At 31.4% G+C, this 25216-nt stretch overlaps 6 protein-coding genes across 15 annotated transcripts in view; 3 read left to right on the top strand and 3 right to left on the bottom strand.

The window, feature by feature from the left end:
- Positions 1-1387: 1387 nt before the first annotated feature.
- LOC109604448 (cell cycle checkpoint control protein RAD9A) lies at positions 1388-3091 on the top strand. Its single transcript, XM_020020972.2, has 6 exons — positions 1388-1473; positions 1537-1793; positions 1850-2120; positions 2174-2354; positions 2405-2892; positions 2949-3091. The coding sequence occupies exons 1-6, from the start codon at positions 1440-1442 to the stop codon at positions 3020-3022; spliced, it is 1305 nt and encodes a 434-aa protein (XP_019876531.2). The 5' UTR covers positions 1388-1439; the 3' UTR covers positions 3023-3091.
- A 4243-nt stretch (positions 3092-7334) lies between these two features.
- LOC109604449 (uncharacterized) lies at positions 7335-15885 on the top strand. 10 transcript variants are annotated; one of them, XR_007548477.1, is made up of 9 exons: positions 7335-7491; positions 7549-7667; positions 7726-7864; positions 7924-8109; positions 8171-8470; positions 8524-8790; positions 9373-9807; positions 10412-10495; positions 10755-10799. XR_007548477.1 is itself a non-coding variant. In XM_020020977.2 (9 exons), the coding sequence occupies exons 1-9, from the start codon at positions 7447-7449 to the stop codon at positions 11022-11024; spliced, it is 1347 nt and encodes a 448-aa protein (XP_019876536.2). In that variant the 5' UTR covers positions 7336-7446; the 3' UTR covers positions 11025-11086. The 10 variants fall into 10 exon arrangements, 7 of the variants coding, with proteins under 7 accessions (XP_019876534.2, XP_049825195.1, XP_019876533.2 ...); XR_007548478.1 differs by lacking the exon at positions 10755-10799 and adding an exon at positions 10584-10675; XR_002191886.2 differs by lacking the exon at positions 9373-9807 and adding an exon at positions 10861-11040 and having other exon boundaries at positions 7336-7491; positions 10584-10797.
- Positions 15886-17632: 1747 nt separating this feature from the next.
- LOC109604444 (uncharacterized) lies at positions 17633-19269 on the bottom strand. Its single transcript, XM_020020968.2, has 3 exons — positions 18728-19269; positions 17919-18674; positions 17633-17853 (listed from the first exon to the last, which is right to left on the bottom strand). The coding sequence occupies exons 1-2, from the start codon at positions 19190-19192 to the stop codon at positions 18357-18359; spliced, it is 783 nt and encodes a 260-aa protein (XP_019876527.2). The 5' UTR covers positions 19193-19269; the 3' UTR covers positions 17633-17853; positions 17919-18356.
- A 330-nt stretch (positions 19270-19599) lies between these two features.
- Positions 19600-21142, bottom strand: LOC109604441 (sodium/bile acid cotransporter 7-B). Its single transcript, XM_020020966.2, has 6 exons — positions 20888-21142; positions 20618-20837; positions 20416-20566; positions 20031-20274; positions 19853-19978; positions 19600-19800 (listed from the first exon to the last, which is right to left on the bottom strand). The coding sequence occupies exons 1-6, from the start codon at positions 20997-20999 to the stop codon at positions 19637-19639; spliced, it is 1017 nt and encodes a 338-aa protein (XP_019876525.1). The 5' UTR covers positions 21000-21142; the 3' UTR covers positions 19600-19636.
- An 894-nt stretch (positions 21143-22036) lies between these two features.
- LOC109604440 (WW domain-containing oxidoreductase) lies at positions 22037-23936 on the bottom strand. The gene is made up of 3 exons (XM_020020965.2): positions 23389-23936; positions 23039-23328; positions 22037-22981 (listed from the first exon to the last, which is right to left on the bottom strand). Exons 1-3 carry the CDS (start codon positions 23872-23874, stop codon positions 22516-22518), a joined length of 1242 nt encoding a protein of 413 aa, XP_019876524.1. The 5' UTR covers positions 23875-23936; the 3' UTR covers positions 22037-22515.
- A 130-nt stretch (positions 23937-24066) lies between these two features.
- The window catches only part of LOC109604438 (neurofilament heavy polypeptide), a 64254-nt gene continuing 63104 nt past the window's right edge, over positions 24067-25216 (top strand). Inside the window, exons 1-2 of the mRNA XM_049969191.1 lie at positions 24067-24188; positions 25056-25080. The gene's annotated coding sequence lies outside the window, so the exon portion shown is untranslated. The remainder of the gene's footprint in view (positions 24189-25055; positions 25081-25216) is intronic.

Raw genomic sequence — 25216 nt, 5'->3', positions numbered from 1 at the left:
TAATAAAATAATTTTGAAAAAATATTTGATGTCTTATTATTAAATAGACATGACACTGAGACTATTTGTATAATTATATATTTCGAATAAAATAAATAGAGAAAATCAAATATAAACATAACTATTTATTTATTAAGATAGTATAAAATAAATTAAGGAAATTAACATAAATTTTAGTTTAATTTTATATAATTAAATAAAAAATAAAATTAAAATGAATTTCATAAAAATTTAATTTTCAACAATTTTTTATGTGGACCTTAATTTTATTATTAAATAGAAATGATAATTAAACTATTTTTAGAATTAATATTTAGAATCAATTGAGTGCAGTAATTCAAATCTAAAAATAACTATTTATTTATTATGCTGGCATAAAACAAATTAAGGATATTAACATAAATTTTAATTTAAATTTATGTACTTAAATAAAAAATTAAATTAAAATCAATTACATAAAAATTTAATTTTAAACAATATTTGATGTGCACCTTAATTTTATTATCAAATAGATATGACAATGAAACTATTTTTTTAGAATAGAGTAGAGTAATTCAAATACAAATATAACTATTTATTTATTAGAACTGCATCAAACAGATTTAAAAAATTGATAAATTTTATTTTAAATTTATACTAGTTATATATATATATATATATATATATATATATATATATATATATATATATATATAAATTATATATATTTAATATAAATAAAAGATAAGTTGAAAAGAATTTCAATTTCAATATGAGTTAAATTTTATTATTAAATAGACAAAATAATATAACTATTTTTAGAATTATATATTTTGAATAAAATAAGTAGAGAAAATCAAATATAAATATTTATTTATTAAGTTAGCATAAAACAAATTAAAGAAATTAACATAAATTTTAGTTTAAATTTAATTGATACAAGTATATATATATATATATATATATATATATATATATATATATATATATATATATATATATATAATTATATATTAGAAGTAGATCATATAATAATTAAATTTAAAAAGTACTTGATGTACAGTTACTATCATTAAATAAACATTACAATGAAACTAAATTTAGAATTATACATTAGGATATTTTTTAGAAGCATACACTTCTATAATAATAAGTAGTATAAATCAAATATAAAAATAAATATTTATTTATTAATGTATAAATTTATATTTATTAAAATATCAATTCATTATATGTGTTTTATATTTATAAAAAAAATTGACATAAATTTTTGTTTAAATTTACCTAATTAATTAGTATCACTGTTCAGGTACCTACATTAAAAATAAAAATAAATTAATAATACATAATAAAAATTTGAAACCTCCAATTTGACAGCTGTTTTTAAATATTGACAGCTGTTAGAATTTAGGTTAGAACAGCACAACAAAACAAACAACAATGTACAAAATCTCAACAAAATGAACTGCATAATTCCAAGCAGTAACGTTAAAGGTTTTAATAAAACTCATTTAAACTTAACAATAAATTTGTAATTAAAAACATTTTTTTTTTTAGTTTTAGCCAAAGGTTTAAGCGCCTTGTCTAAAGTAGGGGATGAACTGTTCATAGAATTCAAGGAGGAAACCGTCTCATTCATCACATTGAACCAAAGCAAAACTGTATGCAGTAGATTCGATTTGTTGTACAGTTTTTTTTCATCATATGAAATCAATGGGGAGCAAATTGAATCTCATGACAACCATGCGATTACCTGTAAAATCCACCTTAAAATACTGTTACCACTTTTTAAAGGCTTACACTTAGATAGAAAGGTATAAAATACATATTAAAACAACAATCTATATTTACTTGTTTTGTAATTTTTCAGCTGGAGTATTTAAAAATCAGTTATGGAGCGAACGAAGATCTGATACTGTTCAAAATGAAGTACAAATGCGACGACATAATTATGTTGCACAAACTAAGACTCATGGAGTCGGAAGTCTTAAAAATTGGCGTAAACGTAACCTCAGGTTGTAACAACATGTGTGCCACAAGCTCGTTTTTCAACCAACTGCTGCAGATGTTCAGCAATTCGGATGATGAAATAACATTCGAAATAAACAAAGAAAAACTGATGGCCAGAAATTATTATGTGGGCAAGTTTGCCACCAGTTAATAAAAAATTTAATTATAAAATGGTGTGTTTTAGGGTCGGTGCCCAGACCGAAGAGTGTGAGGAGTCAAGTGAGTTTAAATGCTCACGAATTTATCATATACAAAATTGAAACTGTCACCACATTGAATTTTTCCCTGAAACCCCTCAGGACTGCCATACATTTTGCTGATGGTTTGAACTTGAATGTTGGATTTAATTTCGAAAAGGGAGGACTGTAAGTGACCGTATTAACTTTGAAAATTGCCTCCTAATTGTTTGTTTTAGGCCCATGTCTATTATAATGAAAAGTCCAACGTTCGAGGTGATCTTTATTGTGGCCACACTGAATCCTTATTGTGATGCACAAACCACAGTAACGGCGTGTTCAATACCAACCAGAATTACACAAAACAGTCAAGGTAACACTTCAATTTTGGCTAACATGAGTGTCGAGGATCAAGAAGCTGTGCTCAACGAGTTCTGGAATGACTTCGAAGGTGACAACCAATCTATCAAAAGCAAATCTAAGCAAAACAACAAAAAACCTTTATCAGAAAGAAGTACAACAACAGAAAGTAGTGATGAAATACTAACAACTAAAAGCGTCAAAGGCAAACTAAGAGCCAACAAGAATAAAAGCTTCAAAGAATTGATGGGCAAAGCTACAATACAAAGAGCTTCAAAAGAAAACGTGGATGATGATGATGAAGATATGGATGTGTTGCCAGCCTCACCTGAATCTCCAAGGCGTAAAAAGATCAAACATGTCTTTGGTACTTTATACACCTCTAGTATAATTAAAATGTTTAATTTTTTTGTTGGATTTTAGGTAGATGTATCGATTCCACTTACTCGACGACTGTTTTGGGCGATGTTTTGGTCGGAAACAGCGATTCTGAATAATATTATCAGTGATATTCGAACAAATCTTGTTTTTGTATTTATATTGTTATTATACTTTTTATTTTTTAAGTGGTTGTTTTATTTTTAAAATTTACTAACCACAGGTTAATGTTTAAACTATTTTTTATAATCATAAATACTTTAATTAGTATTAATTTTCTCATGTTTAATCTCTAATAGGCAGTTAATTTCAATAGTTTTATAAGCGATGGAATTTGAATTATATAAACATTTTATTCTGAGTAAAACCTTTGTGAAATATATAATTTTTTAAGGTGCAATTATAATTAATTACATTTATAATATTTTTAATGATGTTAGATGTAAACAAGCCACACAACAAACCATTGTCAAAGGCTAATAGTTATGAATTAGAATTGTAAATAGAAGAATAAATCAAGTAATGTTTCAATGTTTAATGTATCTCTTATTTCCAATGCAATCAAAGTTCCAACATACGAAATTATTTTTATTGTGGCAGCAGAATCCTTGTTTCTTCATTTTTAATACTGACCAGAATTAGACAAAATAGTCATTTCGACACCACAATGTAAACAGAAGAATCAACTGTAAAAGTTAACTTCTAACTGTATGTCTTATATATGATATCAAAGTCTAACATTTAGTTCTCATTGACAATTTCTGAAGTTATATTCCAACTGTATTTCTTATTTCTAAGGCAAAAGGCCAACATTCTAGATTGTTTTTTGAGGCAGTTCTAAAGGACAAACTACAATTTCTGTATTACAATACTGCCCTCAATTAGGCAAAACTACATTTTTACCAAATATCAATACTGAAGATCGAGAAGCTATGCTCAATGAACTCTTGAGTTATCATGAGGCTTACAAGCAATATAGTAAACAGTTATCAAACACTGGTAACTTGAAATTAGTGTGATAAATAGAAAAATCAACTACAAAAGTAGTTCCTACTATTCTAGATAATTTTTTATTGTGACAGCTCTGAATCTTTCTTCTAAAGGACAGATTAAAATTTCTTCATGTTCTGTACCTACCACAATTAGTTAGAATGGTCAAGTCGACACTACAATTTTATTTAATGTGAGTGGTGAGGATCAAGAAGTTTTGCTCAATGAACTCTGAAGTGACCTTAAGGCTTAGGAAGAATTTACTAAACTATTCCCCAAAAATGGTAGCCAGGAATTACATTTGTAAAGAGAAGAATTAACTGTAGAAATTATGCTAAGGGTAGTATTGTGCATTGAGGGCAATTAGACTAAATGGTCAAACTGACCCTACATTTTTGCCTAATATAAGTACTGAAGATCAAGAAGTTATGCTCAATAAACTCTAGAGTTTTCATGAGGCTTACAAACAATATATTAAACTGTTACCAAACACTTGTAACTTGAAATTAGTGTGATAAATAGAAGAATCAACTACAAAAGTAGTTCCTACAGTATCTCTTCCTTCTACTGTAATCAGATGTATATTATTCTAAATAGTTTTTTATTGTGACAGCTCTGAATCTTTCTTCTAAAGGACAGATTAAAATTTCTTCATGTTCTTTTCTACCACAATTAGTTAGAATGGTCAAGTCGACACTACAATTTTATTTAATGTGAGTGGTGAGGATCAAGAAGTTTTGCTCATTGAACTCTGAAGTGACATTAAGGCTTAGAAAGAATTTACTAAACTATTCCCCAAAAATGGCAGCCAGGAATTACATTTGTAAAGAGAATAATTAACTGTAGAAATTATGCTCCAACCGTATATCTTATTTCTAATGTAACCAAAAGGTTAACATCTAAGAATGTTTTTATTGTAATCTTGTTCTAATGGACAGACTACAATTTCTGCATGTACAATAGTGCCCTCAATTAGGCTAAGTGGTCAAACTGACCCTACACTTTTGGCAAATATAAGTACTGAAGATCGAGACATTATGCTCAATGAACTCCAAAGTTATCATCAGGCTTATAAAGAATATGTCAAACTGTTATCAAACACTGGTAACTTGAAATTAGTGTGATAAATAGAAGAATCAACTACAAAAGTAGTTCCTACAGTATCTCTTCCTTCTACTGTAATCAGATGTGTATTATTCTATATAGTTTTTTATTGTGGCAGTTCTGAATCTTTCTTCTAAAGGACAGATTAAAATTTCTTCATGTTCTGTACCTACCACAATTAGTTAGAATGGTCAAGTCGACACTACAATTTTATTTAATGTGAGTGGTGAGGATCAAGAAGTTTTGCTCAATGAACTCTGAAGTGACCTTAAGGCTTAGGAAGAATTTACTAAACTATTCCCCAAAAATGGTAGCCAGGAATTACATTTGTAAAGAGAATAATTAACTGTAGAAATTATGCTCCAACCGTATATCTTATTTCTAATGTAACCAAAAGGTTAACAGCTAAGACTGTTTTTATTGTAATCTTGTTCTAATGGACAGACTACAATTTCTGCATGTACAATAGTGCCCTCAATTAGGCTAAGTGGTCAAACTGACCCTACACTTTTGGCAAGTATAAGTACTGAAGATCGAGACATTATGCTCAATGAACTCCAGAGTTATCATCAGGCTTATAAAGAATATGTCAAACTGTTATCAAACACTGGTAACTTGAAATTAGTGTGATAAATAGAAGAATCAACTACAAAAGTAGTTCCTACAGTATCTCTTCCTTCTACTGTAATCAGATGTGTATTATTCTATATAGTTTTTTATTGTGGCAGTTCTGAATCTTTCTTCTAAAGGACAGATTAAAATTTCTTCATGTTCTGTACCTACCACAATTAGTTAGAATGGTCAAGTCGACACTACAATTTTATTTAATGTGAGTGGTGAGGATCAAGAAGTTTTGCTCAATGAACTCTGAATTGACCTTAAGGCTTAGGAAGAATTTACTAAACTATTCCCCATAAATGGTAGCCAGGAATTACATTTGTAAAGAGAAGAATTAACTGTAGAAATTATGCTCCAACCGTATATCTTATTTCTAATGTAACCAAAAGGTTAACATCTAAGACTGTTTTTATTGTAATCTTGTTCTAATGGACAGACTACAATTTCTGCATGTACAATAGTGCCCTCAATTAGGCTAAGTGGTCAAACTGACCCTACACTTTTGGCAAATATAAGTACTGAAGATCGAGACATTATGCTCAATGAACTCCAGAGTTATCATCAGGCTTATAAAGAATATGTCAAACTGTTATGAAACACTAGTAACTTGAAATTAGTGTGATAAATAGAAGAATCAACTACAAAAGTAGTTCCTACAGTATCTCTTCCTTCTACTGTAATCAGATGTGTATTATACTAGATAGTTTTTTATTGTGGCAGTTCTGAATCTTTCTTCTAAAGGACAGATTATAATTTCTTCATGTTCTGCACCTACTACAATTAGTTAGAATGGTAAGTCGTCACTACAATTTTATTTAATGTGAGTAATGAGGATCAAGAAGTTTTGCTCAATAAACTTTGGGGATCTTAAGGCTTATTAAACAGTTGTCTCCTTCTTCTAAGGGACAGATTAAAATTTATTCATGTTCCACTATTAATTAGAATAGTCAGATCAAGACTACAATATTGTTTACTGATGCTGATTAAAACGTTGAGGAATTGTTAAATTTGATTCAAAATCACTGTAGTTATTTTTTTTTTTTCAAAGGATATTTATGTATCCTCTTCTAGCAGTGGAGTAAGACTGCTGAAGTATGTAATGGGGAATTATAAAAACAATTTATTATTTTAAAATTTACCAAACTTTATATATTTTTTAAATAAATTGTTATACATATTATATTAATAATATTTTTACAACAATATTTGGACATCATATATTTATTGTATATTTTTTTATATACAGGGATTCTACTTTTGACATTTATATACCATAGATTATATATGATTTTATGAGGACGTGATTTAAATGTTTTGTTGATAAAAAAATTGAAAAATTTCTTTGTTTTTAATAAAAATAAGGTACATTAGACACAATTTTAACAAATTTATGTGTTATTTCAATTGATTACTGATTAATTTTTAAACATATGGATACTAATAAGCAATTAATTATAGGTGTAAGTTAATTAATGGAAGAACTTCAATTATATAAATATTTTATTCTATATTTTTGATATATCTATTGTTGTGTCTAAAATTACTACAAATTACGATTTTTTTTAAATGAGTGTTATTAATTAATACCTTTTAAATATTTCATTTATAATATTTTTAATATGTATCTTGTAGTTACACCAAGATATTAGAATTGTAAAATCGAAACTCCATCGTCGAATAACGTAAAATGAATTATTTCAAACGCAAATCACGTCAGCTAAAAAAATTGAATAACTCGATAAATTCATCAAGTCACCCAAAATAAATTTTACTTCGTTCGTCATAGCAATGTACAACTTATGAGAATCCAAACATCATTCATCTCATAAGAATGGCACTTCAGCTCCACAAAATTCCTCGTAACTTAATACAAAATGTAAGTTAAATGAAAACAATTTAATGAAACCATTAACTATTAATTACAATCCAACAGGGACAACGCCTTTGGGCCACTACAACGGAGACGTTGTCTAGAAACTTCCACTCCGAGGGCAACTTCCCCCAAGCTGTTGCCACTGCACCGGAGTTCTCTGCTGAGAAGTCTCTTCCCAGGTTTAATCATTAGTTATTTATTAATTTCAGCTTTTATTTATGATTTTTTTTTATACAGTCACATTCTCAGTGAGGGTCAAATAAGAACTTACGCAAGCAGGAAGCCTGGTTGCAAACAGCCGTCATGTCCGAAAATGAACAAATGTCCCAAGTTTTACCTCAAGGGATGCTCATGCCCCAAATGCGAACCCAAGAAGGTTACTTAAAGCGACTTACGACCAACTTAACGTTGTTAATTCATCGATTTCATTCACAGAAATTAAAATGTACTAAGCGTGAGGCTCCCTATCCCGCATACAGCGAAGCTTGCGTCGAGGAATTGGCGGAGAATCCGTCTGAGTGCGTGCAATGTCCGTGGCGCTATTGCCCCAACTTCAAACCGAAGAACCGCGGTTTCCACCAGAAAGTGGAAGCTACCCAACAGCTTCAGCAACCACAATACGTAATTACTTAGTTCCCAGACCCCTGATAACCCATACCCAACCCCACGTTTTAACCAACAGGGCGATAGCAAGAGTTTGCAGTCGATATTCCTCATCAAGAAGAAACCCTGCGAGAGGCCGCCCAGCATCTGCGAGAAGCAACGCAAGCTGCGCGAACGCCAGAAGGAGGAGCAGAAGAAGAAGGATTGCGAGGACTCGCTACGCACCAACAAGAAAAAGGCCATGGACTGGAGCGAGATCGTGCGCATGTGGTACTACAAGCGCAACCCACATCTCCTGGGCCGCGACGACATCTTCTTGCACAAGAAACGCAACGACCACGACGCAGTGAGGGAGGACGACCCGCAGACCTACGAAGCCGTAACTTGAGGTGACCGTCTCCTTTGGCAGTTGCGTAAATTGTGCGGTTTCAGTTCGAGTACGACCCACGCGAAGCCGATCTCGAGCACAAGAGGAAGAGGAGGGGCGTAGAAAGGAGGCCGCCCCACTGCGGCAAGGGCAGACGCAACAAGCCCGTCAAGGACTGTCCGCCGGGCTGTGGACGTTGCTCCGCCGCCCCGTTGCCCATCAACGAGACCATGCGTCTGGCGCCGATCTTGGACGCGTTGGAAATGAGCAGTCCGCACCCGCCGTGCCCGCCCAGGAAGAAGAAATGCCCCAAGGTGGACTACAGCAAGAACGTGAGTAGCTTGAACGTTTTATCGTGGGCGCCAAGAACCCATTTTTGTCGTTTAGCCTCGTGGCGTCCCAAGACTCTAGTTAGTTAGTTTGTTGAGTGGGTGAAAAAATATTTCTTGGTGCCCCAGACACTAGTTTCTAAATAGTCCGTTCCGGAGTGTCCGACCAAGAAATATTTTTTTGCAGGGCATGTTGCTCGACTGCAACAAGTGTGACGACCCGAATGACCCGTGCCTTGACGAGTGTCCCAAATACCCGTACAAAATCGTCGACAAGAGCCCGTTCCGCGACCCGGAAAACAGCAACTTCCGCAGCACACGGCTCAGACGCAAGCCGAGGAACAGGGGACCGAAACGTCCCAAGAGCGCCGACGAACAGAGATGGCAGTGCAACGACGAATTCAAAAGGAAACACTAGCACGCCCGTACAACTGGAAAGAAATATGTTCCTAGCGCGTCACCCCCAACGACCCAAAACAAAATCTCAAACCAAACAAACTTTGCGGTTGCGAAGGAAAATATTTCTTGGTTGCACCGGTTAGGTAGTTACTGTAAATGACTCACCGAGAAATATTTTTCTTCCAGCCGAGCACGAAGCCGCCGTGTCCGTGCAAGAAGCCTAAAATGCGTCCGAAGGTCTACCCGGAGCCGCACAGCTATCCGCATCCCATCTGTCCGATCAAATGTCCGGAGTCGTGCGAGGAGAGACGCAGGAAGGAGTGCTGGATAAACAGGCAAAAGAACAAGAAGAAGGCCTCCGGCCTCCATGACGACGACATCATCGGCATGGAGCTGGCCAAAGGTCCTTGTCAGAGGGACCAGGATCCACCCTCCAGAAATCCCAAGACCAAGGAAAGAATGAACCAGGGCAACAGGGGCATGGTCAGGAAGAAGGTGCACAAGGGCTGGCCGCCTCAGATCAAGGGCAAACAGCCCAAATCCAGGGGCCAATGTCCCGAAACTGTCGACTTGCCCGGAAACGGGCCCTATAACCCGCAAGCCGACTGGTAAAACCTAAGTGTAAGTCACACTTGTTGTTGTCATTCGTTGACACTTTGAATGCGTCTTAACCCATTCGTTGTTGTTGTTGTTGTTGTTGAATGTGTCCGGCACAAAACGAGGATTTTTTTGCAGCCGAACGCGGTGGTAAACCCTTGCTGTCCGAAACGCAAGCCCAAACCGTCGAAAACTTGTCCGGAATGCGGTCGCAAGGTCAAAAGCGACGGCACAAAGTGACAGGGATGATTTTTTTGCAGGTCGACCCTAACAACGCGGTCAACCCTTGTTGTCCGAAACGGAGGGCCAGGAAAGTAAACAGATGGAGGGTGTACGTCCCCGAACCCGTCGATTACGACTCGTGCCATTTCCCATCGGACGACAAATGGCCCAAGGGCAAAATTTAATTACGTCCCCCCCCCAAACTTATAAAATGCCCCATTCATAATTGAGTTTTCTAGTTTAGTAATTTAAGTAAGTCTGCACCGTTTTCTTTGGCCGAACATCCAACACTAACCGATTTTCTGTTTGCAGGATGTTGAGGCTTGAAGAAAGCGGTTCAGGTGATTAATTAGTTGCACACCACCTTGCCGTCAACCCTTATTAAATTATGCCATTTCGGTTTCAGTTCTGCCTCCCCGCTCTGAGGTACCAGTACCAGGACCCCGTCCAGCAGCAGTTGGACATGGACGGACCGGAGGAAAGGCAACAGGTAACTATAATTGGTTCGGGCGGAACGGGGAAGATGACTTTTTTGGGTCATTTTTCCCGGGCAAAAGTTCATCTTCCCCTGGTTGCAGGTCGAGTGCGTGAAACAGGAAGGTTGCAACAAACACAAAGACGGCAAATGCTGCCCGAAAAGTAAATGTTGTCCTAAAAAAAAAATGAAAAAGCCCAAGTACAGGAACGAGAGACCTCTGCGCGACCCCTTCTACAAAAGGAATTAAACTGATTGCTTTTCCCCCCTCTAGGTGCTTGCCAAAGACGAGCGTGACGGTGAACCAGGGACTGCGGGTGAGTTTTGCGTTGGGGTTGGTCCCCGGATTTTTCATGGATTAAGTTTTCGTTGTTTCACAGGTAAATGCCAAAATCCCAACTGCTTTTACTATCCGTGCACCCATCCCCCCTGCAAGACAAGGAAAGCGCCTTACAACAAAAGGTACCATCCAAGATATGATGAGCATGGCAACAGGAGGAAGTATCAAAGACGACCCCTCAAGAAGCCCTATTATGACCGCTAGGAAAATATTTTGAATATATGTAGAATCTCTGTTTGGGATAATAAAACTCAATTAAAATGCAACTTTGTTTTATAATTTTTATTAAAAATTTAAAAGTACAAATAAAATTGCACTTAATAATATATAAACAAGTATAAAATATAAAAATAATCAAATACCTCAACACAGAAAATATTAAAATTAAGATTTAGATATACAGATCGAAAAACGTTTCATCCGTCTGAATCTTGAGAGGAGCATTAAGGACGATAGAATAATGGTAACTTGCTGTCTTTGTGGTGCATGATGTCTCAACATTCAAATATATGAAACGCTTTTCGATTTGTATTTTAGAATATGTTATGTTGAATCAGATTGGTACTATTAAATACTTATGTATGGTTTCCATAGCAAAATGTCATTTTTAGTTGCTATGTTCTGTTTGAGTCAATATCAGGTATTGTGACAAATTAAAACTTCCATAGTAAAGACACAATTAATATGCTTTATAAAATATATATAAAAACAAATTTATAGAAAATATAAAATACTTAAAAAATAAATAGTCATAGAAAATATGTTTCACTCATTTATTTCATTTTAATATTAAACATATAAATGAAACAAAATAATAAAAAAATGTAAAATATTTTAATAAATATTAATTATATTAAGAAATGGTACCGACAAAACCTGAAATTAAATATTGTTCAAAATAAATTTAAGTCAAATAATAGCCATAAATCTTTAAAATCGATACATTTTCTAGATTACATTTCAAAAATTATTTTGTCTATGCTTTCTGTAGAAAATAATTGATAAGATACTTTAAGTATTCTTATATTTTTTTCTATGAGAGTTTTCTATTTTTATTTTTCAGAATTTTGTAGCACTTTCATAAAAATATTCGTTAAATTCTTATATCAATTTGAATATTCCTTTTAAGGAAAATATTTGCTAAAATACTTTAAATATTCGAATATTTTTCTTATGACACTTTCTGTATATATGACTCTAGTTTCTTTATAAGAATAGTCTTTACACTTAAGTATACTTTATACACTTTCCAATTTTAACTCTTTAAATTGAGTTTTTCAATTTTTGTTTTTGTTTATAATTTTTAAGAATTATTTATTTTAAAAAATAATGATTTTGTATATCCTTCTTATAGATAATAACTGATAAGATACTTTAAGTATTCTTATATTTTTTTCTATGAGAGTTTTCTATTTTTATTTTTCAGAATTTTGTAGCACTTTCATAAAAATATTCGTTAAATTCTTATTTCAATTTGAATATTTGCTAAACTACTTTAAATATTCGAATATTTTTCTTATGACACTTTGTATATATGGATCTATTTTCTTTATAAGAATATTCTTTACACTTAAATATACTTTATATACTTTCTAATTTTAACTCTTTAAATTGAGTTTTTCAATTTTTGTTTTTGTTTATAATTTTTATAAATTATTTATTTTAAAAAGTAATGATTTTGTATATCCTTCATATAGAGAATAACTGATAAGATACTTTGAGTATTCTATAATGTTCTTATGACAGTTTTCTTTATATTTATTTTTTTTTTAATTTATGGCTCTAGTTTTTTTATTATACTTATAGATTTTCATTTTAACTCATTAAATTGAGTTATTTTTGAATTTTTGTTTATGTGTATTTATAATTTTTATAAATTGTTTATTTTAAAAAGTTATGATTTTGCATATCCTTCATATAGAAAATAATTAATAAGATACTTTGAGTATTCTAATATTTTCTTATGAGAGTTTTCTGCATTTCTTTTTAGATATTTAGGGTAGTACCACTTTCTTAAAAATATTCTTTAAACTCTTTATTACTTACACCCTATAATTTGTCAATTTTAAGGTTTTAAACAGTTTTTCACAATTTTTTGTAATTTATTTTTAATGTTTATAGATATTTTTTCATTTGGAAAACGAATAATTTTGAATATTTCTTTTATGGAAAGTATTTGCTAAAATACTTAAAATATTTTAATATTGTTCTTAAGACAGTTTTTTTTATAATTATTTTTTTTTAATTTATGGCTCTAGTCTGTTTATTATACTTATAGATTTTCCAATTTTAACTCTTTAAATTGAGTTTTTCAATTTTTGTTTTTGTGTATTTATAATTTTTATAAATTGTTTATTTTATAAAGTCCTGATTTTGTATATCCTTCATATAGAAAATAATTGATAAGATACTTTGAGTATTCAAATATTTTCCTATGAGAATTTTCTGTATTTCTTTTTAGATATTTAGGGTAGTAGCACCTTCTTAAAAATATTTTTTAAATTTTTACTTACACCCCATAATTTGCCAATTTTAAGATTTTAAATAGTTTTTCACAATTTTTTGTAGTGTATATTCTAAGATTTTTCACACCACCTTGCCGTCAACCCTTATTAAATTTAGCCATTTCGGTTTCAGTTCTGCCTTCCCGCTCTGAAGTACCAGTACCAGGACCTTGTCCAGCAGCAGTTGGACATGGACGGGCCGGAGAAGTTTTTCAATTTTTGTTTTTGTTTATAATTTTTAAAAATTATTTATTTTAAAAAGTTATGATTTTGTATATCCTTCTGATAGAGAATAACTGATAAGATACTTTAAGTATTCTTACATTTTTTTTTATGACAGTTTTCTATTTTTATTTTTCAGAATTTTGTAGCACTTTCATAAAAATATTCGTTAAATTCTTATATCAATTTGAATATTCCTTTTAAGGAAAATATTTGCTAAAATACTTTAAATATTCAAATATTTTTCTCATGACACTTTTTGTATATGTGACTCTAGTTACTTTATAAGAATATTCTTTACACTTAAATATACTTTATACACTTTCCAATTTTAACTCTTTAAATTGAGTTTTTCAATTTTTGTTTTTGTTTATAATTTCTAAGAATTATTTATTTTAAAGAATAATGATTTTGTATATCCTTCTTATAGAGAATAACTGATAAGATACTTTAAGTATTCTTATATTTTTTTCTATGAGAGTTTTCTATTTTTATTTTTCAGAATTTTGTAGCACTTTCATAAAAATATTCGTTAAATATACTTTATACACTTTCCAATTTTAACTCTTTAAATTGAGTTTTTCAATTTTTGTTTTTGTTTATAATTTCTAAGAATTATTTATTTTAAAGAATAATGATTTTGTATATCCTTCTTATAGAGAATAACTGATAAGATACTTTAAGTATTCTTATATTTTTTTCTATGAGAGTTTTCTATTTTTATTTTTCAGAATTTTGTAGCACTTTCATAAAAATATTCGTTAAATTCTTATATCGATTTGAATATTCCTTTTAAGGAAAATATTTGCTAAAATACTTTAAATATTCGAATATTTTTCTTATGACACTTTTTGTATATATGACTCTAGTTTCTTTATAAGAATAGTCTTTACACTTAAGTATACTTTATACACTTTCCAATTTTAACTCTTTAAATTGAGTTTTTCAATTTTTGTTTTTGTTTATAATTTTTAAGAATTATTTATTTTAAAAAATAATGATTTTGTATATCCTTCTTATACATAATAACTGATAAGATACTTTAAGTATTCTTATATTTTTTTCTATGAGAGTTTTCTATTTTTATTTTTCAGAATTTTGTAGCACTTTCATAAAAATATTCGTTAAATTCTTATTTCAATTTGAATATTTGCTAAACTACTTTAAATATTCGAATATTTTTCTTATGACACTTTGTATATATGGATCTAGTTTCTTTATAAAAATATTCTTTACACTTAAATATACTTTATATACTTTCTAATTTTAACTCTTTAAATTGAGTTTTTCAATTTTTGTTTTTGTTTATAATTTTTATAAATTATTTATTTTAAAAAGTAATGATTTTGTATATCCTTCATATAGAGAATAACTGATAAGATACTTTGAGTATTCTATAATGTCCTTATGACAGTTTTCTTTATATTTATTTTTTTTTTTTTAATTTATGGCTCTAGTTTTTTTATTATACTTATAGATTTTCATTTTAACTCATTAAATTGAGTTATTTTTGAATTTTTGTTTATGTGTATTTATAATTTTTATAAATTGTTTATTTTAAAAAGTTATGATTTTGCATATCCTTCATATAGAAAATAATTAATAAGATACTTTGAGTATTCTAATATTTTCTTATGAGAGTTTTCTGCATTTCTTTTTAGATATTTAGGGTAGTACCACTTTCTTAAAAATATTCTTTAAACTCTTTATTACTTACACCCTATAATTTGTCAATTTTAAGGTTTTAAACAGTTTTTCACAATTTTTTGTAATTTATTTTTAATGTTTATAGATATTTTTTCATTTGGAAAACGAATAATTTTGAATATTTCTTTTATGGAAAGTATTTGCTAAAATACTTAAAATATTTTAATATTGTTCTTAAGACAGTTTTACTTATAGATTTTCCAATTTTAACTCTTTAAATTGAGTTTTTCAATTTTTGTTTTTGTGTATTTATAATTTTTATAAATTGTTTATTTTATAAAGTCCTGATTTTGTATATCCTTCATATAGAAAATAATTGATAAGATACTTTGAGTATTCAAATATTTTCCTATGAGAATTTTCTGTATTTCTTTTTAGATATTTAGGGTAGTAGCACCTTCTTAAAAATATTTTTTAAATTTTTTATAACTTACACCCCATAATTTGCCAATTTTAAGATTTTAAATGGTTTTTCACAATTTTTTGTAGTGTATATTCTAAGATTTTTCACACCACCTTGCCGTCAACCCTTATTAAATTTAGCCATTTCGGTTTCAGTTCTGCCTTCCCGCTCTGAAGTACCAGTACCAGGACCCCGTCCAGCAGCAGTTGGACATGGACGGGCCGGAGGAGTTTTTCAATTTTTGTTTTTGTTTATAATTTTTAAAAATTATTTATTTTAAAAAGTTATGATTTTGTATATCCTTCTGATAGACAATAACTGATAAGATACTTTAAGTATTCATACATTTTTTTCTATGACAGTTTTCTATTTTTATTTTTCAGAATTTTGTAGCACTTTCATAAAAATATTCGTTAAATTCTTATATCAATTTGAATATTCCTTTTAAGGAAAATATTTGCTAAAATACTTTAAATATTCGAATATTTTTCTTATGACACTTTTTGTATATATGACTCTAGTTTCTTTATAAGAATAGTCTTTACACTTAAGTATACTTTATACACTTTCCAATTTTAACTCTTTAAATTGAGTTTTTCAATTTTTGTTTTTGTTTATAATTTTTAAGAATTATTTATTTTAAAAAGTAATGATTTGTATATCCTTCATATAGAGAATAACTGATAAGATACTTTAAGTATTCTTATATTTTTTTCTATCACAGTTTTCTATTTTTATTTTTCAGAATTTTGTAGCATTTTCATAAAAATATTCCATAAATTCTTATTTCAATTTGAATATTCCTTTTAAGGAAAATATTTGCTAAAATACTTTAAATATTCGAATATTTTTCTTATGACATTTTTTGTATATATGACTCTAGTTTCTTTATAAGAATATTTTTTACACTTAAGTATACTTTACTCCAATTTTAATTCTTTAAATTGAGTTTTTCAATTTTTGTTTTTGTTTATAATTTTTATAAATTATTTATTTTAAAAAGATGATGATTTTGTATATCATTCATATAGAGAATAACTGATAAGATACTTTGACTATTCTAATATTTTTCATATAAGCATTTTCTGTATTTCTTTTTAGATTTTTAAGGCTGTAGCACCTTCGTTAAAATATTCTTTAAATTCTTTATTACTTACACCCTATAATTTGCCAATTTTAAGGTTTGAAATAATTTTTTGTAGTTTATTTTTAATGTATATATAACTCGCGAATCAGTAAATATTATAAAATTCCCAACATATATTTTTGTAGGAAATTAAATGCTCTACAAAAAAGGCCTCCTGTGTTTAATCAATTACGCCAATCATTTAGAAGATATTCACATTCGAATCCCAATGCATGTATATTTTTGGATTTTTAGATTTTACATAAAATAGTAAATAAAATAGCTATACCATATTCTATACATACATCCAATAGTTTATTTTTTTGTAAAATTTTGAAAATCTGACGAAAATGTTTTTAGAGCCATCGATTTTGACGCTGGAAAGTTCATTTTTGACAAAGACCATCCTATAAGGAGTTATTATTAGTACTTCCCAATTTTAACATAATTAAATTAAATATTAACAAATCATTCAATTGTTATTCTTTAGAATGTCTCTCTTTTTAAAATTGTATTTATAACAACTGTATGTAGTCATAGTTATAATAAATTTAATTACTAAATCAACATTTTTGTTGTCATGTCAATCTATTAATTCACATTTGAATAAAAAATTCTTCAAAGGCAAACTGATATTTTATTTTTATTATTTAAACAATTTGACAATCTCAATGTGAAAAATCTCTTAACTTACCTTCCAATGTCACGTTGACATTTAATTATTCTAAATGATTCGTTATTAGAATTGGTTACAGAAAAAGCAGTATAAATATGTTAAATCTAAAAACAATGGAAAATGTCATCCTTGAAAACGTCATACATAATTTAAGTCAAAATAAAAACACAAATGTAAATATTATGTTTCATTTATTAATGCGTAAATGTTTGTCAATAAGATTTCTTCCTTTCGATGAGCTCCCGCAAATTTTCTACCAGCATGAAGCCCTCACCATGGTCGAACTGATACTTCTTGCGCTGCCTAATGTCCTCTGCTTTCTTGTTCTTTTTCTTCGGCCATTTCCTCTGCACCGCCGCTATGTTCTTCATTATGTACTTCTCCCTCCACCACACCTTAAACAACCACGGTTGTCAGAAATGGGGGGGGCCCCCTTCGAACACAATAAAATACAACTTACCTCGGTTTGGTGGGTGAGATTTTCGACCTCCCTTCCTCGGTCCTCCAAGTCGTGTAGGTTTTGCAGAAGTCTCAACTTCCTTTCCTCGAGCGCAACTTCGGCGAGACTGCGTTTCCGATCCGCGTGGTCACGCTCCTGGTCCGCCGTTCTTCTCCCCGGTCGAAAGTTGGGTGAAGACTGGTGCAGATTCGACAGTCGATAGAAATGACTGGGAATATTGGCCTTGTTCAAGCGGAGGAACATTATGTGCGGTCGGTGATGTTACTGAAATTTTATGACTATGACAGTCGTCGGTTGACAACCAACAGATTTACCTTGACGACCCGTTCATTTATTTACATTTTATTTATTTTTTTTTTTTTTTCTTAACACCAAGCAAACAAAGTTGTTCAATCGAATGTTTTTATTGGTTAATTAAAAAATAAACTGATTGGATTCTTATTTTTTCTTCCTCCAATCGGAATCCCAAGTTTTGGTCACGGGTCCGCAGGGCTGATGATCGTAGTTGGGTTTCCTTCTCCAACCGGCTCCCTTTTTGGAACCGCGTTCTACCGTCCTGTCCTTTGGGACTTCATGCGGTTCGAAGTAGCGCTTGTCCCTCACTTTGTACTTCTTATCGCTGGTGGGTGCCGGCTGTGGCTCGAAATAGTCCGGGTCGAAGTAGCCCTCGCGACAGTTGTCCGGAATGTAGTCTGGGTCTCTCTTGGGTGCTCTATCCTTACCCGGCGGCTTGGAGGGACACTCCCTCTTCCCCAGCTGTAATTAGCATTAATTCAACCTCCACCCCTTCTTACCTTAAAAATTATTACCTGAAGCTTGTCGCCCGGATTGAAGGCGGGCAAATCGACGTAGTGAGCAGTCCCCTTCTCCATGATCACGGGAATCCGGGCCCCGTTGATGCGACACGGCGACGGACTCGTTACCGTTTGCGGTACTTCGTCCATTCCGCCGATCCGTCTCCAGAAATTCGTCGGCCCCTCGAGCAGTACGTCGAAGCTCGATTGTTCGGTCTCCGGTTTCCAGAAGAGGTCCTTTTTCGGGTACAAGGCGCCCGTCAGCTGGCACTCCGACAAGTGCTTGTGTTTCGAGATTTGGGGCTCTTTTGGCGACATGGCCAGTTTCGTACATTCCTCCTCCGTCAGGTTGGGAGTCAAAATTTTGGGCAGTTGTGGAGTTTTGGCGTTTTGCGTGCCTTCCGCATTGCACGTGGTGCTGGTGATTGTGGAGAATTTGCTGATGGGGTTTAGGAGTTTACGCGACCAAAATAGGGACATTTTTGTGATGATTTATGAGGAGGAGTTATGTACGAGAGATTTTCAGTTATTGACACATGCCAATGAAACAATGAAACTGACTTTTTTAAAATAACAATTTATTTTACAACTAGATTTTTACATTGAAACTTTATTTTCTTTAGTTTTTTAACTGGGGTACAAATAAATCATCCAGATATATCAGGGTTACATGGAATACTAATAAGGCCAATTTTATTTCACTGTAATGGGAATATACGTTGAATCTAATTCTTAAGCCAACAATTATTTATTTATATTTACTTTAGGAGTTCTTTAAATTCGTAAATTTTCGGTATTATAAAAGATTTGTAATCGTATATATTTAACCTTTGGTATTATTCTAAGACGACTTTGTCCCACTGACAGGTGACAATAAAAATACGATACTTTAAATAACAATTTATTTATTATATATTTATATTTTTATACTAAGGCTTTGTATCTCCTTTGGGAATGTACCCAGTCTTTTAGCTGGGGCACTATTAAACCACCCAGGATTATCTGGGTTGGATGGTATACTAATAAGGGCAAACTTATTTGACTCAAGTGGGAATATCCGTGGAACATTATCCTTAAAATTGGAATGCCTACAACCACAAAAAAACAATATCCTGCATTAATAACGTAAATAAATTATACCTAAAGTAAGTGACTTATGGGTTGAACAAAATACAATAGCAATTTTGTCCTGTGGACTAAAGTCTTTGTTCAATAAAGCTGACAATTTGAAGCTTAAAATCATTAAAACAATCTGTAGTATAAACACTAAAAAAAGCTCATCAGTACAACTCAATTAAAAGTATATTATAAATTAAACCTGAAAGTATAGTAATGATAACATCTAAAGCAGATAACCCAGCTTCTGGTGTTGTAAAAGTGTCACAAAACGTGGTATAGATCACAAAAAGTAAAGCAAACTGACTTATAGTGTTTAATCTGTATTTTTGCCCCCTAAATCCAGTCACACTTATAACAAATTGCCCCAAAACTAGAGGCAACAATACTGTACTAGTCAGCTGTACTATTGTACTGCCTATTGGAATGATTGTAGTCGAACCCAACTAAAATAAATTATGTAAGTAAAACTCAAATACTCAAAAATTACTATATTGATATTAGTTTAACCACAAATACAATTTTGTGGAGTTTAACTTGTTTATACTGACAACGCTGTGCATTGGTAAGTTGTACCAAAACCTTACTTGATTCAATAAATGCAGAGGTGTGAGCAAAACTCCCATGAAACTGCCTATTATTGAGTTGAAAATTGAGGCAGTTTCGTTGCCTTGGGCCGCCCTTGTAAGTATCACAGCGCTTGAAACTGGTGGTGGCATGCACGCAACCGTTATCAGTCTGAAATGTTACATCTTAATTTTGTGGCGGATGGTATTGATTTGAGGGTACCCCTTAAGTATCCAGACATTGATGCCGAACAGATTTAACAGTTTGATGAAGTTCTGCGTGAAATACGGCACGAAAATGAAGGTGAAACATTGTATGAACAGGTGGAGTTTGTAATGCCGGAATGTTTTTAAAATGCTGTCGGTTTTGATGCTCAGTCCGCTGATTAGGAATATTATGAAAACGGCTCCGTATTTTACCGTGTATTCGGTTCGTAATGGGCCTGAAACATTGAACGTTTTGATGAGTGTTGGGTTTAAGTTAGATTACAACCTTCTTTTGAGCCCAAATGGGGGTAAATTGCGGCGAGGATGATGCAAAATAGTATTCCGACCAGCAGCCAGTTTTTTCTTAGGAAATCCGATGGAGATATTCGGGATTTCATTTCTGTTTATTTACATTTTTAGGTTAGGTTGAGAACTGTCATGTTTTGTGTTGAATTTGTGTTAAATGGTTTTAAACTTTCTAATTGTTTAGATTATTATTAATTATTTCATAGACTTTTAGTTTTCAGACTGTATTAAATGGGTTAATTTACAGAAATCATTATAAATTATGATTAAATAGTAGCTTAAATGTGTCACAATAGTTCAAATATGCCAGAGTAATTTTGAATGTTTTTGTGGTTTGTTTACTAATTTTAAGACTTAATTATGTTATATAAACAAAATATAAATAAATATAAATCAAAAATAAATTTTATTCTGTGTATTTGTACATTTAAAAATCTGTCAGGACTAGAACAGATTTTGAACGAATTGTATCAGGAACTCTATTATGGTAAATAAATATAATAAACTTAAAATTTTCAAATAATATAGAATAAGTCGTTTTATTGAATGTTTATTGTATGTATTACTACATTTATCATTATAACAAAAGTATTATACAAAAAATATTCATAAAATAAACATCTACTTTACAAAATAATCATTACATAATATTAACATAACATTAAAGAATAATGCATATGAAATTGATATTTACCGGTGTGATTCGGAAGAAACAACCACAACCCTAATTTCAGTTACTAAAAGAGGTCTGAGCAAAAGAATTTAGTAAAAATGAGGCAAAGGGTTCACCTAGAAGGTCATTACAGACACCAAGAAAGTTAGATTTAAGTGTATTGAGATACAATTTTCTTCAGCTTGTACTTTATCCTCTCTTATGTGTAACAAATATAATAATATTAAAATTTAGCATTTTATACAGTATAAAACATTATGTAGTCTTAAAGTTATCGTAAATAAATAAAATATAAAATAATTTTTATAGTTAATCAATAGTTTTGACAAGTTTTTCCTTAAATTGGACCATTAAATCTATTTTATTAAATAAATATAATAATATTTAATACATTTCGTGATTACAAAACTTCCAGAACCAGGAAACTTAACAATTTAATGAAATAAAAATCGTAAATAACATAGAATAATTCGTTTTATTGAATGTTCATTTAATATTACATTTATCAATATAACAAAAGTTTTATACAAAAAATATACATAATATAAATATCCATTTTACAAAATAATCACTTTCGTTGGTTGCCAAAACAATTAAAATTATCATATGTATTTTTCTCCTAAAATATAAGTCTTTGTACCGGAATTAAAAATTAATACACAGGAATGAGTGTCATTGATAAAAGGGTGCAATCCAAAAGTGTTTATTGACTGTTTACACTAATTCCTGCATATTTATATAAAAAATTGGTGTTTTTATCCATATATAAGTTTGTTCCACAAGTTTAATAGTGAGTGATCATCCGAAATTACTTACAATAATTCCGAATCAACCCACACCCTTCAATAACTAATCTATCGACATTTAATACATTTATTTTTGGCGTGAATTCGTTTAAACTGTTACAAACGGACACGGAATCTTAATATCTAACATTACAATGGCTCCAGACCGGGGGCGTTGTTCCCCAGAACGTTTTGCACCATATCCAGACTGGTGTCCCAAAGGGCGGCGGCTAGCTGATCATCTCTGGCCGCCGCACTCTCTTGACACCTGCAACAATTATTAAAATAATCCCCCGTTACTCCTGCCAATTCCAATCCGGTGGCGCAGTAGACTGTTGTGCTGGCTGCCTGTTGTAGCGACTTAGTAAAAGGCCGGACTAGAGCGAATAAGAGTCGATAAATCCACCAGTTGCGGGCCAGCTTTGAGGATACCATGTTGCCAGGATGGAGGCTGAATACAGAGATGCCATCACGCTGTAGTTTTTTGGCTAGCATTCTGGCGAACAGGATGTTGCACAGTTTGGAGTTTTGGTAGGCCATCATGTCCCAATATCTACTTGCCATGTCTGGGGATAGAGTTAAAGGAGACATGTTGTCGACAGTTAGATTTGCATACCTAAAAGACAACACAATATTAATATTAAAGAATAATGCATTTGAAATTGATATTTACCGGTGTGATTCGGAAGAAACAACCACAACCCTACTTCCAGTTACTAAAAGAGGTCTGAGCAAAAGACTCAAGTAAAAATGAGACAAATGGTTGACCTGGAAGGTTGTTTCAAAGCCATCAGGAGTTTTAGTGTATGGAAGACCGAATACTCCGGCATTTAGTATGAGCATGTCAATTTTGTCATATTTGCTTTTGATTATGTTTGAGAATTGAACCACAGATGCCAAGAGAGTTAGGTCCAAGTGGATTGCCACACAATTTTCTCCAGCTTGTTGTTTATCCTCCCTAATCTAGCAAATGTATTATTATTAAAATTTATCACGTACTGAAGTACGTGAATTAATATTTACCTGATTGATTGCCTCTTCGGCTGCCACCAAGTTCCTGCAGGCCATAACAACGGTGCACCCATGCCGGGCCAACGAGCGTGCCGTCTCGAAGCCGATGCCGGCGTTCGCCCCCGTAATAACGGCCAATTTCCCATTCAAATCCCTACCGTGCAACACCTGCAATGCAGTGCTGGAGGCGTCGAACCTCTGCCTGAAATCGTTGACGTGCTCCTTCTCCTCGACGGCGAACGCGAGCCGCGGATCCGTGTAAGTGGTCCGGCGGTTCTCGTGGTCCACGTAGATTACTTTGCCCGTGTTCTTGTCGATGCACCGTTCCCAGCCGAAGGGCAGGTCGCCGGAGACGCGTTTCTTCTTGCCGGTCCGGGGATGGGTCCATTGCGTCGCCTTCGTCAGGTGGTTGGCGTAGAAGACGCTGCCGTCGCAGGTCACCCGTTCCTCCCAGCCGGGGGGCAGTTCGTCTTCCGAGTCCGAGTCCGGGAGGTTCATGTCTGGTTGTTTATTTTGCGCCGTTTGACGTTTAGTCCGGCTGACTCGGCTTGTAATCTGGGTTGCATAATGAAGGTGCGCAAAATGCAGAATTAATTTATTAATTGTTGAAATATTAAATGTGATATTGTTGTGTTGTTTTATTGCAAGTTGTCACAGTTGTCAAGATTGTGATGAAGTTGCGGCTTCATCTTTGAATTTTTATGGTTATTCAATCAGGCATCAGTTTTGATTAGTATTTTTCGTGAGTAAATTTTTGCTAGTTTCTAGCAAATATAAGGGATTAAGCAGAAAAACGTTTTTGCGGTCTACAGGTTGGTTATATTAATTTTTTTTCTAGAATGTATTCTTTTTTAAATTGTTTATGCATTTTGAATTAATTAATTTAAAATAAAACTGTTTAAAAACAAAATATACATCAAAAAATAACATTCAACTTCACAGATATTTCCATCAACATAAAATCTAAAAATACGGAATAATTATAATAAAACGAGGTTTTCATATCTAAAAATTTACAATATTAAAATTTTAAGTGATATAAATATATTGCCACTGCAAAATATCAATATTATAATAAAATATCGATAAATTTGAATAATTTACAATTTACAAGTTTGTTGTCTTATAATTACAATAATTTTCGTACTTTTTTACTTATTTGTACATTTTGAATTAATTAATTCAAATTTAAATGAGGCTTTGAAATATAATCAAAATATAAGTCCCACAAAATAATATAATTATAATAAATATATATTTTAAATTTTATTTAAATTGAATTAAAATTAAATATATATTTTTTATTTAATATTAAAACAATATATAAAATATTTTCTATGCAAATATATAAGTTCAAATATTAAAAAATGTGGTTTATATCAATTATAATTAATCTTTAAATATTCAAATTATAAAAATAATCATAATAATGCATTTTTATAAATTTGAATATTTATTTTATTTAAATTCTGAGTATTATTACAACAAAAGAATATTTTTATGTAAATAATGGTATAAACTATAATATTTAGGATAAGAAATCTTATTTGTTTAAATCTCATATCAATCTGGAATGACAATCATTTGGTATTTTAGATATTGGTACATTATTACAACAAAAATGACGTATCACTTGTCAAAAAATTGTCAATATAACAAAAATGTATTTTGTATTTTAGAAAACAAAATAGCCGTGACTTCTAGGTAAGTGTATATTAATATAATTTGCCATACATTTCTGTCAGTAACACATACACACACCATTTCGAATATCCACCTAAAAATTGCCATTAATTATATAATTTGCAACGGTAAATTCGGAATAATAATTTTAAGTTTA

This window comes from Aethina tumida, chromosome 6, assembly GCF_024364675.1.
Source record: "Aethina tumida isolate Nest 87 chromosome 6, icAetTumi1.1, whole genome shotgun sequence".
Classification (NCBI taxonomy): Eukaryota; Metazoa; Arthropoda; class Insecta; order Coleoptera; family Nitidulidae; genus Aethina; species Aethina tumida.
This window is presented reverse-complemented; position numbering and strand designations above follow the sequence as displayed.